Below are 13,466 nucleotides of genomic sequence, written 5' to 3' on the forward strand. Positions count from 1 at the left end.
CAAAGAAAGATATGAGGAGAAAAAAGCAATTGCATTTCTGTACCTAAAATTGGACGGCAGAATTTATTTACCTTTTTTTGTCAATATATTAATGTAAACAAATATTTTATGCCTAACTAAGACAAATACCATTAATAAAAAAGATGCATGAAGAATATTTTTAAAAATGTTCAGCTTAAAATATATTTGAGCAACGTTATTATTGTTGTTTTATTCTAAATGACAAGGACTATTTGGAGAAATGACCCAGAAAATTTTTTATTTGACAAAATTAATCATTTTATCCCTCGTATTTAATAAATCACTGAAAGTACTCATTTTAACAATGTAATGTTAATGAATTGTTTGATATACTCTATGAAAGAACAATTTAGTCATTCTGTAATATACAAATCTAATTAAAAAATAATAGTCTTTGATACTAAATTTTGAAGAAAAAAAATTACAGTTAGTATTTTAAACATTAAGAGAGTTCTGGTGAGTTTTAAACACGAGAGGAAAAATGGATAATTTTGCGCCAAACAAGAGGGAGGATGTTAGTAATTTTCTCGTGCTGTTATCATTAATTACTGTTTACTGCCACCAAATTCCATGCAATTTCATAAAGAAATAAACCTGAAGGGCAATCTTGTAAGTTTAGATATGAACAATGTATATTATTTATTCGTTGTGGAGAAACTGAGGCAGTCATGTGCGAAGCAAACAGGAGGATCATATAGATTTGAGAGCTCATATCCCCTCTATAAACAACAGCCTCATCAGAGCTTGCTGTGTTGATAGAGGTAGAGAGAAAGCTGAGCAAATTACGTACACATACACATAAACTAACCACCATGGTTTCTAGGGAGCACAAGAAAGCAGCAGCACTGCATGAGAAGCTGCAACTTCTTCGTTCAATTACTAACTCTCATGCCGTAAATTCCCTGTCCTTCTCTGAAGCCTTTACTTTATTGGCTTAGTCTCTTCTTAATATTCATTACCCTATAGAATATTTATATACACACGTACTCAATTGAATAAAATTTTTCTTCTTCTCTTTATTATTTCTTCGCTGACCATTTCTGTGTCGCGATTGCAAATCCTTAGTTACTTACTGGCCGTTCCTTTTCCGATTTGTTCTTCGTGAACTTTATTCTTGAATTCTTCAAGATGAGATTGAATTTGACAATCAGTACTACTTAATACCAAAAGTGCTCATAGAATTAGAGATAGACAAGTCTTTTTTGTTGAAAAGAAAATTTTCTATTATCACTTCAGTACTCTAACTTAAAAATATATATATATTATCAGTTCTTTTTGCTTGTTGAGTATTTGTTTAATTACTATAAATAAATATATGTCTACGACGTTGGTTAGAAAAACAGAGAGAGATTGTAAAGGTACAATTTTTGGGTTCTAAATAATATCGAATTTGATTATGTTACTTATTCAATTTGTTGTACTGGCAGCTGAGCAAAACATCAATCATAGTGGACGCTTCAAATTACATTGAAGAGCTAAAACAGAAAGTAGAAAGATTGAATCGAGACATAGAAAATGGTCAAACTTCGAGCGACCCGAATGCATTGCCCATTGTGAGCTCAATTCTTAATTTTTCTCAGATTGCAAATTTTATCTGGCAAAAGTTGTGTTAATGAAAGTGATTTTGTCAATATTTTTACAGCAAGTGACCGTAAAAACCCTAGAAAAGGGATTTATGATAAACGTATTTTCAAAGAAGAGTTGTCCAGGCCTGCTTGTATCAATACTTGAAACCTTTGAGGAGCTGGCGCTTAATGTGCTGGAAGCTAGGGTTTCTTGTACGGACACATTCAGTTTACAAGCAATTGGAGGAGAAGTAAGAGAGTGCATATCAGTGATGACATATTTGATGTTTTATCTATCATTGACTAATTTAAAATTAAAATGTTTTTACATTTTTCAGAATGAAGAACAAGGTGAGACCATTGATGCACATGTGGTGAAACAAGCTTTGTTGCAGGTTATTAGGAACTGGAGTGAGAGTAATGAACAAGTGTAATCAAATTCCTTTTGTTATAAATATAGTTTGCCACTTAATAATTTCTTTTGGTGTACATTGTAGCCTTGTGAATGTTGGCAATGTTGTTAATTACCAAAAGGAATTGCTCTTGTGTTAATTAAAAAAGTGGGTTGAAGTTCTCAAATTCAAATCAAATGAAGTATCAGAAAGTACTTATAACAACCCCTATGTTTGCCCAAGAAAAAGATGGAGGGGTGAAAAATCATAAGGTACGCTTGTGACCCATTTTTGCTTCCATGCATGAGTATGAATCATAAGATATATACTTACTATATAATGTCATATATCATTGTCACTTCTTCGAGCGACAAACACAATTTGATTATGGCTGTGCAAACTATTTGAAATTAATTCTAAATCCATATACATGGTTAACTAATTTTGTAGTAGTTGTAGTATTATTAGGGTCCATTTGGGGTTATAGGGTAATTAATTAATGAAACTTAAGATCATCCTTGATTATTGAGATTAAAAAGAGTAATAGTAGAGAGCCCATTTCAACACCAAACAAAAGTAAATAAAAGCTGAACTAATAATAAACTTGCTTCAAATTTTAAATTAGTTACAAACTTGCCCATAAAATTTAGCTTGGAGGGGGTGAGATGGGGTTGATTGGTGCCGTGATATATCATTTTTTGATTTCGAAGCATCTCTTCTTCTTCAGCAAATTTGGTGTTCCTATGTCATAGGAGAGTTATGTGAAAAAATATATATATATGAAGAGAACGTGAAAAGAATATTTCTAGTGCCCCAGTGAATGTAGTTGTAACTTGAACAGTTCATTTTTTTTTTTTTTCAGCCAAGTCGTCTTTATCATTGATCTTACGGCTAATTAATCTCAACGTCAATTATGAATCTAGTGACGTATGAACAGTATGAAAAAATTAACTTATTGTTTTCTCTTTGATTTAAATCAAGGGAAATTATCACTGCACCACCTCTTTTTTGCCTTATATTCATCCAACCACTAAAAAATTCTAACATGTTCTCTACACCACCTTTTTTTAAAAAATTTTTTTGTATCAACTAACCACTTTTTAACTAACGCCGTTAAATAATTTAAATGAAATGATAATTTTACCCATAAATAAATTAAAAGACCATTTTATTTTACAAAAAACTTTGAAAAGTAAGAAAATTATAATTATAAAAATACCCCTACCTTGAATAAAAAATAAATCCCAAAATTAGAATTTTTATTTTTAATAAAACTCTAAATAAAAATTATAATTATAAAAATAATTACAAAATTTTGGGATTTAATAAAAATCCCCTAAATCATTAAAATTTTGGGATTTATTTTTTAATAAATAAATTCAGTTATTTTAATAAAATTTTGCGAAATTATAATTTTTAATAAATAAACTCAGTCATTTTTATTAAAAATTTGCAAAATTATAATTTTTTAATAAAAATAATTATTAAAATTTGCAAAATCTAAATTAAATAAAAATCAGCTGAGTACTTTTGTTTGGGATTTATTTTTTATTAAATTTAGGGGTATTTTTATAATTATAATTTTCTTATTTTTTAAAGTTTTTGTAAAATAAAATGGTCTTTTAATTTATCTAAGGGTAAAATTATCATTTCATTTAAATTATTTAACGGTGTTAGTTAAAAAGTAGCTAGTTGATACAAATTAAAAAAAAAAAAGGTGGTGCAGAGAACATGTTAGAAGTTTTTGGTGGTTGAATGAATATAAAGCAAAAAAGAAGTGGTGCAGTGATAATTTCCCTTAAAACAATCAGAAGATAAAATATTATGAAGATTATTAGCTGAACTTTTATAATTACTGAAGTTGGGAAGCAATTCCAGGAAACATGGGACGTTGCCACAATAGATTAAAAGGCAATATTTATGCCCACTAAAATACCTTTTTAATGTTAATTGCAATAAACTACTTATTGATTGAATTGTTTATTAACTAATGTGTTTATTAAAGGTGAAACCAAGGAATTTCCTGTCTGTATCACTTCTGGACTTCATACACAATATTTCATTATACTAATCACTTTCATATCTACAAGGAGACAATTATAAATGTATTTGTTAACAAGACAAAAGAAATTATTTATTTCATTGATCAACGCATAGCTTTACACAAATCCTTAATTCTAACACAATTGATTGACTCTATAATATTCTTATCAAACTCCAGTAACTCTTTTGCTTTTGATATCCATAAAAAATGCCCTAGTGATCTGCACATACAAATGCTGATTCTTGGGTGCAAAGACTTCAAATTTACTGGAGAAGGCTATCTCCTCCATATTTTTGACAATGAAGTTCAGTGCAGCATCCTTCAACGTTTTATTTGAACAAACATCTGAGATTTCTAGCACATCAAGAGCAGTTGATGAGTTCAAATAAAGCAGCATATGACGCTCGCAAAACTCCTGCAAGTACTGGATTGCATACTTATCTGCTGCTAGAAATAATGAGTAAACATGCTTCTCCATCTTCTCCCTAGGCAAGCTCCCAGTGTAGAGAAAATCTAAAAGAGACTCAAGCTCTTCATGTTTCAACTCGGCGAGTTTAATAGTCTCACTTGGAGGAGCCTTGCACCCATCTTCTGATTCCAGCATGTTCTTAAATATTTCTGATCTTGCAGCCTATACAACACATAACAATAATACTATTTTAGCAAATACAGACTTAACCCAAAATGTAGACTTTTACTTCAAAAATTCGTATATACACAAAGAAGACTTATAATTTGATTGATGCTCAATGTTACTCACGATATGACAGGCCATATTGTCATAACCAACAAATTCATCGCTTTTTAAGTTACAAATTTGTGTCATGTGTTCAGCTACTCATCAATGGTGTGCAGAATTACTTACTTGATTATTTTGGTATATATGAATAAATAATGTAAATAAAGATACTTACGAGTAAGGCTCTGTGTGTCGCCAAGGGAAGCCCATTATCGCCGGGCACGAGCTGTATATCAGTGTGAATTCGTTCTCTGAATGCAGCACCAAATCCACTGAGGAAGGCAATTTTCTTATTCATCTCGACTCTTTGGTCATTCAGACCACTCAACCACTTTGGTAAGTCTCCAAGCTGATGACGGTACTAACAAAAGAATCAACACGTATCAATATTCAATTATAATGAATAAACTAACTTGCCGTATAAACTCATAAAAAAATTCATTAAATCGCAAAACCTTAGCGTGCAGACACAAAGATATATGCAATCACATGATACAGCATCGAGATAATTCCACGGAAAAATTAAAACGATATAAAATCGATTGGCCGCTTCAATCACCATTCTTTCAGGAGGCATGTTTGTTCTTGAATAGTTGAAAAGCCTAGGGCTTTGGCTTTTGTCCTTGTGTCTTTTCTGTTCTCAATAAATAAGAATTGAGTGGGACTATTGGCACCCCACTAAATTTCTTTTAACACCCATTTTCTTAAGTAACTATTAAAATAGTTTTAAAAAATTATAAAATTCTTTTAACACCTCCATCAATGACAAAAATACCCTTAAGTAAAATTTATTGTGTAAACTCTATTTTTTATTTTTCATTATTAAAACTCATTTCAACAATCAGATCTCTTCCATTTAAAAAAAAAGATAATGAATTTTTATTCTCTTTATTGTAACCATCGGTGATAAATTCCTCACCCGAAAATTAAAGAAAAAGACAATATTTTTTATTTATAAAATAAAAAAAATATTTGACTTTTGAGTGAGGTTTACTTAGAAATTGTTCTTTTATGTAATTTTAATAGAGATTAAAATTGTAAAATAATTAAAAGAGTTTTAAGAAGTGTTTAGAGGGGTGCCAATAGTCCCACTCATAAGAATTTGGTCAATCATAGACTCCTCTTTAAATTAGGAGCGATTTTAAGTCGTTATTTCCATAGTTTTAAATAATAATAATAATAATAATAATAATAATAATAATAATAATAATAATAAATAAATAAATAAACTCGGGGTGTAATTAATAAGACCTCATAATGGTTTTAGCCCACGGCGACTGTGGGTATGGTTGCATTACCAAGGTCGCTTTAAAACATGTGACGGTAGATTTAGAAACATCTTGATTATTGAGCTAAATAGAAGTGGGGCTACTTAGAAACAAATAAACATCGGATGGCTATTAGTATTACAATTATTATCAGGACCATCATCAAGCTAGAGAACTAGAAATTTCTGAATCATCAAGCACTAGAAAGTTCAGCTAACATAAATGGCAATACAAAAAATTAGAAAGAACAAGAAATAAAATGGAGCTTGCCTTACAAGAATTTGTTGGAGAAACAAGAGAATTGTTGGCTTTAGTATCGATGTTGTCGGTTCCTTTGTCACCTTCAAGCTTGTTCATCAACGTTATTATGCTTTTAGCTCCCTCATAGCAAGCCCCACATATCGTGTTCCTCGGCGGCCTCAGCAAAAATGGCATTGAGTTGCAAATTGAGCAATCCATATTCTGCCTCTCGTTACCGCGGCCGGTGTTACCTGAGCTGTTCTGAAAGATGAAGACGAAGTTGAAGAAGGGAAAGGATAAATTATTTATTGTGATGGAACTCAATATATAGTGATCAAAATTTTTCCTTAATTGGTTATACTTAGGCATTGTTGTATCTTATTCTATGATCAGTTGTTTAATAATTTGATAAAGGGAACTTTCATGATTGCATATGCACGTAAATTGTAAATAGGCTTATTTTATTTTGACTGAAATGACCAAGCCAGCCTTCACGTCGCTCCTAATTTTTTTTTTTTTTGGGGGGTAGGGGCATGAGCAGGATGTGAGTGGGAAGGAAGGTGGGAAGTTGGTGATTGGTGGGCATGTCTTTTTGAGTAAGGTTTAAAGAAGCAGCTTATTAGAAAAGCACTTGTTTTGAGAGGAATCAAAAAGTTAGGAACGAGAAAAGGACTTTCCAACCGCTGAACAGCAAAGATGTTCAAGGCAAGCACGTCCGAATGTTACAACCACTTTCTTGACACGAATTAAATAATAAGTTAATCATAATACCCTTCTTGCTTCATAATATGAAATTATGATTAATAATAGTGTCTTAAGCTCCAGAGTGGCCTGTCGCATTGTGGCTTATCATGTTGAAAATGTGTCATCAATCTTTGGGTTTGTTAAAGGAGCATGCGTATATGTATTAGTAAGATTTTCCAGGTTTGGTAGTCCAACAACAAAGCTCTGTAAAAATAAAATGTCTTTTGTGCTATCGCTTAATGGTTGACATATCCATTGCTTTTTAGGGATATCGTCAGTTTCTAGTTCTACTAATAGTTTTAGATTTTACCACTAATTTTTTTTAGAGGAATTGTTAGTTTTCCCTTATTAAAATTAATATATAATATCTACTCTTTTCATTTTTTTAATAATAACCAATAACCTCTTTCATGACATAATTTTATCTTATTATTATCCTTATTGTTAAATATAATCTTATTTATATTTATTATAAATTAAATAAATCATATAAATGAAAATTTAGTAGCTTATAGTAACATCGGGGAATATCTTAGAGTATGTGATAAGTAGTTGTTTAAATTTAATTTTTAAAATTTAGTATGAATAAAAAATTAATAATAATTTTTTAACTTTTTGTCATTATGTAAGCATTTGTCTTATAATAAATATATATTTTTTATCCTCAAGATAAATTATTAATCAATGACCTATTTATCCATCTTTTTCTTTCAATTTTTGTTTCAAAATTATAAAAACAATAAAAGGTAAAAGTATATATTAATTTTAGTAGAAGAAAAACTAACAATCTCCTTATTTTTTTTTTAATGTTTTAATAATACTTACTTAGCCTCTTAGAGGTGAAATTTTTCAAATTAAAACTCATCTCAACTACAAAACAATTTGAAAATTTAACATTAATGGAGAAACCGAATATTATGAAAATTGTATAGGGTAATTAATAATAAAAGTTATAAATATTGAGAGGAAATGGAAAATTGTCCCTGTTCTAAGAGGTTCTGCAGAGAAAATCATGATTGCATTATGATATCATATCACTACTACAATATTTATCATCATTATCAATACTATAGCTACTAAATTGTTAAACCTCAGCCAATAACATGAAGCAAAAGGTGGCAATGCGAAATTGATATCCAGGGTACAATCTTTTTTTTTGGCAGGATTAATAAATTAGCTAGCATTCTTTTCTTGTTTGTAGCTGCCACTCTTCTCATAATAGTGATAAGCAGCTGCACCAGAAAGCACTACCAATGTTATAGCTTGTGCATGCATCCTGGCATGTATGAGCCTGAGGCTCGGCTTAAGAGGAGTTCTGGTTTTTGTGTAAGCCAATGATGCCCCAATTGCTGATGCCCATACTGCTCCTGTAAAATTAACATATATATACACTCATATTAACTAATCTTAATCATCAGTTAATTGGCAGTAATTAAAATATATGAGTGACGTTACAGCTTACCAATGCTAGTGAGCTTGTGGTCAGAAACCCAGGATTGAATGGCCTCCATTTCTTCTTCTTGTTGTAAATCTTTCTTGAGAACTTGAACAAAAAAAACTTTTGAGTGAGAGTGGAAAGCAAAGCCAATTAGGTTTGGTATTTATAGACATGAAGAGAGTAATTAAAGTGACGTTGAGATAAGTGCTTTTAGCTTTTTGGAGCCCCTGGATTTGGCTTTCACTTTTTTCTTGGGACACAGGATTTGGCCTTAAACTTGAGGCTCCACTAACCTGGTTTTGAATTCTCATTTTGTTACGGTGCTGCTGCACGTTTCAGAGACTCTGCTTTTGCGGAATAACGTGTGCCCACATGCCAGTTATTGCAATCCACTGGGCCTTTTTCTCCAGGATGTTGTATTCCGGGAGCCACATAATGTTCAGAAATCTAGATGGTTTAGTTAACATTTCTATTAAATTAATTATATTTATTTTCAAGATTACGATGATTGACAACTCTGCCTGGTGCCTAGTTACAATAGATTGTTAAAAATTTAAAATTATGGCTAAACAGTGTTGGTGTCGTCTAATTAAATTACATTGTTAAATTATTATGCCGAATGGGCATGAGTTTAATCATTCGGATAACTGTTGATTAATAATTAATAACAATTAGCAGATTACGTTTTAAGGCCAAAATGGAGATAAAAATTAATGTCCCATACTTTTTTTTTTTTTACTTAGTTCAAAATAATGTTAATTAACTGGAAAGAAGTATCACGTTAATCCGAAACATGAGTGTTTTTTAGACAAGTGGACCAAACATTGGAATCTATGTTTTTGCACGTGGATGATTAGCACAAATTTTGTGAAGTTAACTAATTAAATTAAATTAAATGCTGCCGACAAAACCATGGGAACCATTGATTATTTGATGGGGATACGTGAAGTTTACTCATTTCCAAGTTTAATCTTTTAAATTCAGCTAATTGAACTGTTTATGTTTTTTTTTCTTAAGAATTCAGCTAATTGTCAGGAAATTAGTCAATGTTCTAAAGCAAAAGCTAGCTACAGGTCCCGTTTATGCTACAACGATCTCCAAGTTATTTATTCTATTTTCAATTTAATTTACTCTATAAATAAAACGTTATCAAAGATAGTGTACAAATAATTTTTTTTTTTAATAACTAATGCTTATGTTGGATCGAAAATCAAATAAGTCTAATAAGGGCTAAATAAATTTAATCTCAATAAGGCCCATCTAATAAATTTCCTCCCAATTAAGCCCACGAAGTGGTGGACAAATCACCTAGAATGATCCTCCTAAGTAACAAGGTTTCAAAGCCCAAAAAGAGCCAAGGTTCTAGATTCATATCCTAAGACAAATCACCTAGGATAAATCAACTAGGTGGTAAGGATTTAAAGTCCAAAACGTGCTGAGGTTCAAGGCTCTTATCCTAGGACAAACCTCCTAAGTTTGAAGGCTCTTATGATCCCAAGATCTTAGTAAACATAACTTAAGGATAAAACGTTCCTTCCTCTAATCTGTAGACAAGTTTGTATATCCATGTGTCAATCCACATGGGCACGAGAGGACAAGTGTTGCTAAATGTCACAAGAACAATGACATTTGTTATCAAAATAACTAAGACCCAAGTCAAATCAGTTTGGTCGATAAATATGTCTTTCATTCTCATTAAAAGGTAAGACAAAAAAAGAGACTCAAAAGGAAAAAATGCTAACTTTCTCCCTCTAATCTTTCTTTTTCTAAATTTATATTTCCAAAAGTCCGGTGACTAACTTGACTGTCGGAGGGTTTACGCCGACAAAGCCGACCCTCTGATCATTTTCTTGTGTTTGTAGAGTGTTACAAGAGAATGACCTTCTGATTGCCTAAGAAAGTGGACTCAGAAGAGCATATATAAAGGCTCATAAAGATCAGCCCAAAGAATGAACTCACCATCATAAAATCTAACAAAGAGGAACCCAAGTACTAAGGGGGTTGTCCTCAGTCAAAATTTCCATATCATAAGTCGAGACAAAATTTGCACCAACAACTTAGGCTCACTATTTGATGGACTAGCAAATGAAAGTAGCTCAAGAAAAAGTTAAGAGACACTTAACAATGTATGTTTATATAATCAATAAATAAATAGTCTTAATTGATGTTTGTGGTAAATATTTAAGGATGTGAAGTCAATTACCACTTTGTAAAATTTAGGTGTCTAAAAGTGGATTCATTGCCACAAATAAGATAACAAAGTCCCAATGTGGTGGCATATCCTTTAATGGATGGTACTGTTCAATTCAGCTTGATTTTTGTTAGAACCGAACCAAACCGAACCATTCCGGTTGGTTTTTCTGACCTGACTTTCGGAAATAGCATTATCTATACAAAATACTCGGGCCGGACTTAAAACTTAGTGGACTTTAGAAGCCCAAATAAAAATCTAGGCCCAAATGCTTTGTAAAATCTAGATCTCTCCACGAAGTACCAGATTTTCCCGCCAAACCCATATGGCTTCCTCGATACGACGCACGAGCAAAGTCGGGTATTTGTTAATAATAATTGTAAACGAACAAGAACAAATATATCGACAACAAAAATGGAAGCCAAAAGAAAGAGAAAGCCACTCTCAGATTGCACCAACACTACAACGCCTCCTTCAATTAAGAAACCCTTTCTCGCTTCTGCTTTAAAAAATTCACTCAACGACACCAATGGCAAATCCGTAATTAACTCCGACTCCCAGCCTGGTTCCACGGCCAATGCCGCCGGTGAGAATACTGGCGAAGTTGCCTCTGCAAACGGTAGCTCTGTTTCTGTTGCTTCGAGGCCAGCTAAATCTTCGAGGGTTTCTGGTAATTTCTTTGGGTTTTGTGGGTGTGTTTGGATTTGGGTGTTCTAGGGTTCGTGAATTTGAATGAGGTTGTGATTTGGTGAAATTGAAATTGATGTCAATTTTGAGCTTGAACTATTGATTCTATAGATGGGTTTGTTCTATACTTGTCGAAATTATTCGTATTCTTTGAATTCATGAGTATGCTCTGTGGACAACCTTAAATTATTTGAAGGGTTTCTCAATAGTTTATTTAATGATGATGGAGTTCAAAGACAATGATAATATCAAGTTTAAGTTACGATTCTCGTTATGAGTATTTTTCCTTTCTATTCATTTTGTGGTTTATGTTAAATTATTTGTGTTCTGAGTGCCAACATGTATGTGTTGTGTACGGAGTTTAGGTACCGGTGATAAGCATGAAGTTATGGAGCCTTCTTCTGTTTATAGTAGAAGAAGTACTGCTGCTAAAAGGAAGAGTAAAGGCAAGGAAGTATCCATGCCTGTGGCTGGCTCTCTTGCAGCTACTATCAAGACTGCTGGTGCCAGGTATGAATTGTGAAAGTTTTTTTCGCTTTTTATTTTTCCTTTTAGCATTTGAATTTAATTTCGCCTTATGTCTATAACCTCTCTCTGCAAAACAATGAAATGAGAAGATCAATATGATTTTGGGTTTAAAAAAGAGCAGGAAATCATGGGATTGGTGGTTATGTTGTGATATTTGAGCATGCAATAGAATGTAGAGATGTTTACTGGTAGAGTCTAATAGCTTGATTATTGTTATAGGGACAAAAACAAGGAAGATGGAGATACTCTTCAAAACAAGTCATGTAAAACGCACCATGAAAAGGTCTGCACTCTTATGCTCCTTAAGAGTAATCACTGCTGTGGCATAACAGCTTACCTGTTGCTTTCTGATAATGAATAGTGTAGTTTATGTTTTAGCTGAAATTATTTATATGTTTATTTTTGTACATGTTTTGATTTAAATGGAATACTGCCTGCTTAATAAGTAAAGTGTCTGTTACTACTTATTTGATGAAATTAATTATATTGCCTCAAAAAGGAATGAAGTAAGTTTGTTTTAAGAGGGTTGGATATCGTTGATGAAAGTATCATCTTTGTTCTGAAATTATAGTTGTTTCATTTTCATTTTTTTATTCATATGTAGCTGTTTCATTTTCAATTCTGACATATTATAGTATGTTTTGTGTCTTAAGCTCCCTGGTCTGTCATATGAAAATTAATCAGTTTAAATGTATAGGTGCTATATTAGTAGTCATTCCGCTGAAACCATAATCTACCTATAATGTTATTGCAGAAGAAGAAATATGATGAACATGCCATCCATGCCCTGCCAAAAGAATTCATTGAGGAGCAGAATGCTTACTATGCAGCAGTTGATGAATTTAAACTGGAAGAGGAGGTGGTCGAATCAGTTGATCAGTTGGAATAGAGATGAAACATAACATCATTTAGACTGAGGCAGTTCATATACTCTTTAACTCGAAAAATTAACTGTATAGTTAGCCTAGTTATATTTCATGGTGTAGTCACCTTGTTAACCGCTTGTATCAATGTGAGTGCATTATAATCTTTTTGTTCGAAGTCTATTGTACAAGGGTGGTTAAAATTTCTGATAGTATTTGAGATAAAGGTTTTTCAGTTGAGAAAACATTTTATGTCCTGCATTCGTTTAATTTCAAAGAGATTTCATTGTGATTAGACTATTACAGAAGATCTGCTACAGATTCTCAAACATGATTAGTAATACATTGTTTATATACTCACATTATTATTATTATTATTATTATTATTTTTCCAATTCGGAATGATATGAGAGATAATCATATAAGGTAATACAGTATGGCATAATGCGGATTATTTTTCAATTGACCTTTCTGCAATTGATCCTGATCTGTCCAGCACTTCCGGTAAGAGGACTGATGTTGCCCATCTTGATCGTGGCTCTGGGAAAGTCCTTGACAAACACTGAGATGTCATCAGCATATCTTTTCACCAGAGAATTGGCAGAATTACCATTAAATAACTCTTGACCTGAATGAAGGACTCTTTTCATTCAACAGATTCTTGTAGTATAAATTATCAAAACAGGTTGAAGGTAGATGCTTGCTAGAGCACTGCCATTTCCGCTTGCTGGGCATATTTGCCGCAA

General features: G+C 32.1%; 3 protein-coding genes and 1 long non-coding RNA gene across 6 annotated transcripts; 2 read left to right on the forward strand and 2 right to left on the reverse strand.

Moving 5' to 3' along the window:
• Window positions 1-687: 687 nt before the first annotated feature.
• LOC102613004 (uncharacterized) lies at window positions 688-2,226 on the forward strand. The gene is made up of 4 exons (XM_006486454.4): window positions 688-914; window positions 1,449-1,574; window positions 1,664-1,837; window positions 1,925-2,226. The coding sequence occupies exons 1-4, from the start codon at window positions 834-836 to the stop codon at window positions 2,018-2,020; spliced, it is 477 nt and encodes a 158-aa protein (XP_006486517.1). The 5' UTR covers window positions 688-833; the 3' UTR covers window positions 2,021-2,226.
• A 1,858-nt stretch (window positions 2,227-4,084) lies between these two features.
• LOC102627190 (BTB/POZ domain-containing protein At3g56230) lies at window positions 4,085-6,728 on the reverse strand. 3 transcript variants are annotated; one of them, XM_052439214.1, is made up of 3 exons: window positions 6,279-6,728; window positions 4,937-5,122; window positions 4,085-4,653 (listed from the first exon to the last, which is right to left on the reverse strand). In XM_052439214.1, the coding sequence occupies exons 1-3, from the start codon at window positions 6,636-6,638 to the stop codon at window positions 4,189-4,191; spliced, it is 1,011 nt and encodes a 336-aa protein (XP_052295174.1). In that variant the 5' UTR covers window positions 6,639-6,728; the 3' UTR covers window positions 4,085-4,188. The 3 variants fall into 3 exon arrangements, with proteins under 3 accessions (XP_052295174.1, XP_006486218.1, XP_006486217.1); XM_006486155.4 differs by lacking the exon at window positions 6,279-6,728 and adding an exon at window positions 5,309-5,422 and having other exon boundaries at window positions 4,937-5,110; XM_006486154.4 differs by lacking the exon at window positions 6,279-6,728 and adding an exon at window positions 5,309-5,422.
• Window positions 6,729-8,009: 1,281 nt separating this feature from the next.
• LOC102626918 (uncharacterized) lies at window positions 8,010-8,638 on the reverse strand. The gene is made up of 2 exons (XR_003066451.2): window positions 8,476-8,638; window positions 8,010-8,380 (listed from the first exon to the last, which is right to left on the reverse strand). It is a non-coding gene; the product is annotated as an uncharacterized LOC102626918 (long non-coding RNA).
• Window positions 8,639-10,998: 2,360 nt separating this feature from the next.
• On the forward strand, window positions 10,999-13,080 carry LOC102626629 (uncharacterized). Its single transcript, XM_006486153.4, has 4 exons — window positions 10,999-11,312; window positions 11,695-11,839; window positions 12,077-12,140; window positions 12,612-13,080. The coding sequence occupies exons 1-4, from the start codon at window positions 11,057-11,059 to the stop codon at window positions 12,744-12,746; spliced, it is 600 nt and encodes a 199-aa protein (XP_006486216.1). The 5' UTR covers window positions 10,999-11,056; the 3' UTR covers window positions 12,747-13,080.
• Window positions 13,081-13,466: the final 386 nt, after the last annotated feature.

The sequence above is a fragment of the Citrus sinensis genome, chromosome 4 (assembly GCF_022201045.2).
Source record: "Citrus sinensis cultivar Valencia sweet orange chromosome 4, DVS_A1.0, whole genome shotgun sequence".
NCBI lineage: Eukaryota > Viridiplantae > Streptophyta > Magnoliopsida > Sapindales > Rutaceae > Citrus > Citrus sinensis.

Excerpts from the sequence above, each read along its gene's own strand:
- LOC102613004 (XM_006486454.4), top strand. The coding sequence starts at position 834 with ATGGTTTCTAGGGAGCACAAGAAAGCAGCAGCACTGCATGAGAAGCTG. Across the intron at positions 915-1,448 it reads CAATTACTAACTCTCATGCC|CTGAGCAAAACATCAATCAT; the intron begins GTAAATTCCCTG and ends TTGTACTGGCAG. Across the intron at positions 1,575-1,663 it reads ACCCGAATGCATTGCCCATT|CAAGTGACCGTAAAAACCCT; the intron begins GTGAGCTCAATT and ends ATATTTTTACAG.
- LOC102627190 (XM_052439214.1), bottom strand. The coding sequence starts at position 6,638 with ATGCCTAAGTATAACCAATTAAGGAAAAATTTTGATCACTATATATTG. Across the intron at positions 5,123-6,278 it reads CAAGCTCCATTTTATTTCTT|TACCGTCATCAGCTTGGAGA; the intron begins GTTCTTTCTAAT and ends TTCTTTTGTTAG. Across the intron at positions 4,654-4,936 it reads CGACACACAGAGCCTTACTC|GCTGCAAGATCAGAAATATT; the intron begins GTAAGTATCTTT and ends TGTGTTGTATAG.
- LOC102626629 (XM_006486153.4), top strand. The coding sequence starts at position 11,057 with ATGGAAGCCAAAAGAAAGAGAAAGCCACTCTCAGATTGCACCAACACT. Across the intron at positions 11,313-11,694 it reads TAAATCTTCGAGGGTTTCTG|GTACCGGTGATAAGCATGAA; the intron begins GTAATTTCTTTG and ends TACGGAGTTTAG. Across the intron at positions 11,840-12,076 it reads ATCAAGACTGCTGGTGCCAG|GGACAAAAACAAGGAAGATG; the intron begins GTATGAATTGTG and ends TTATTGTTATAG.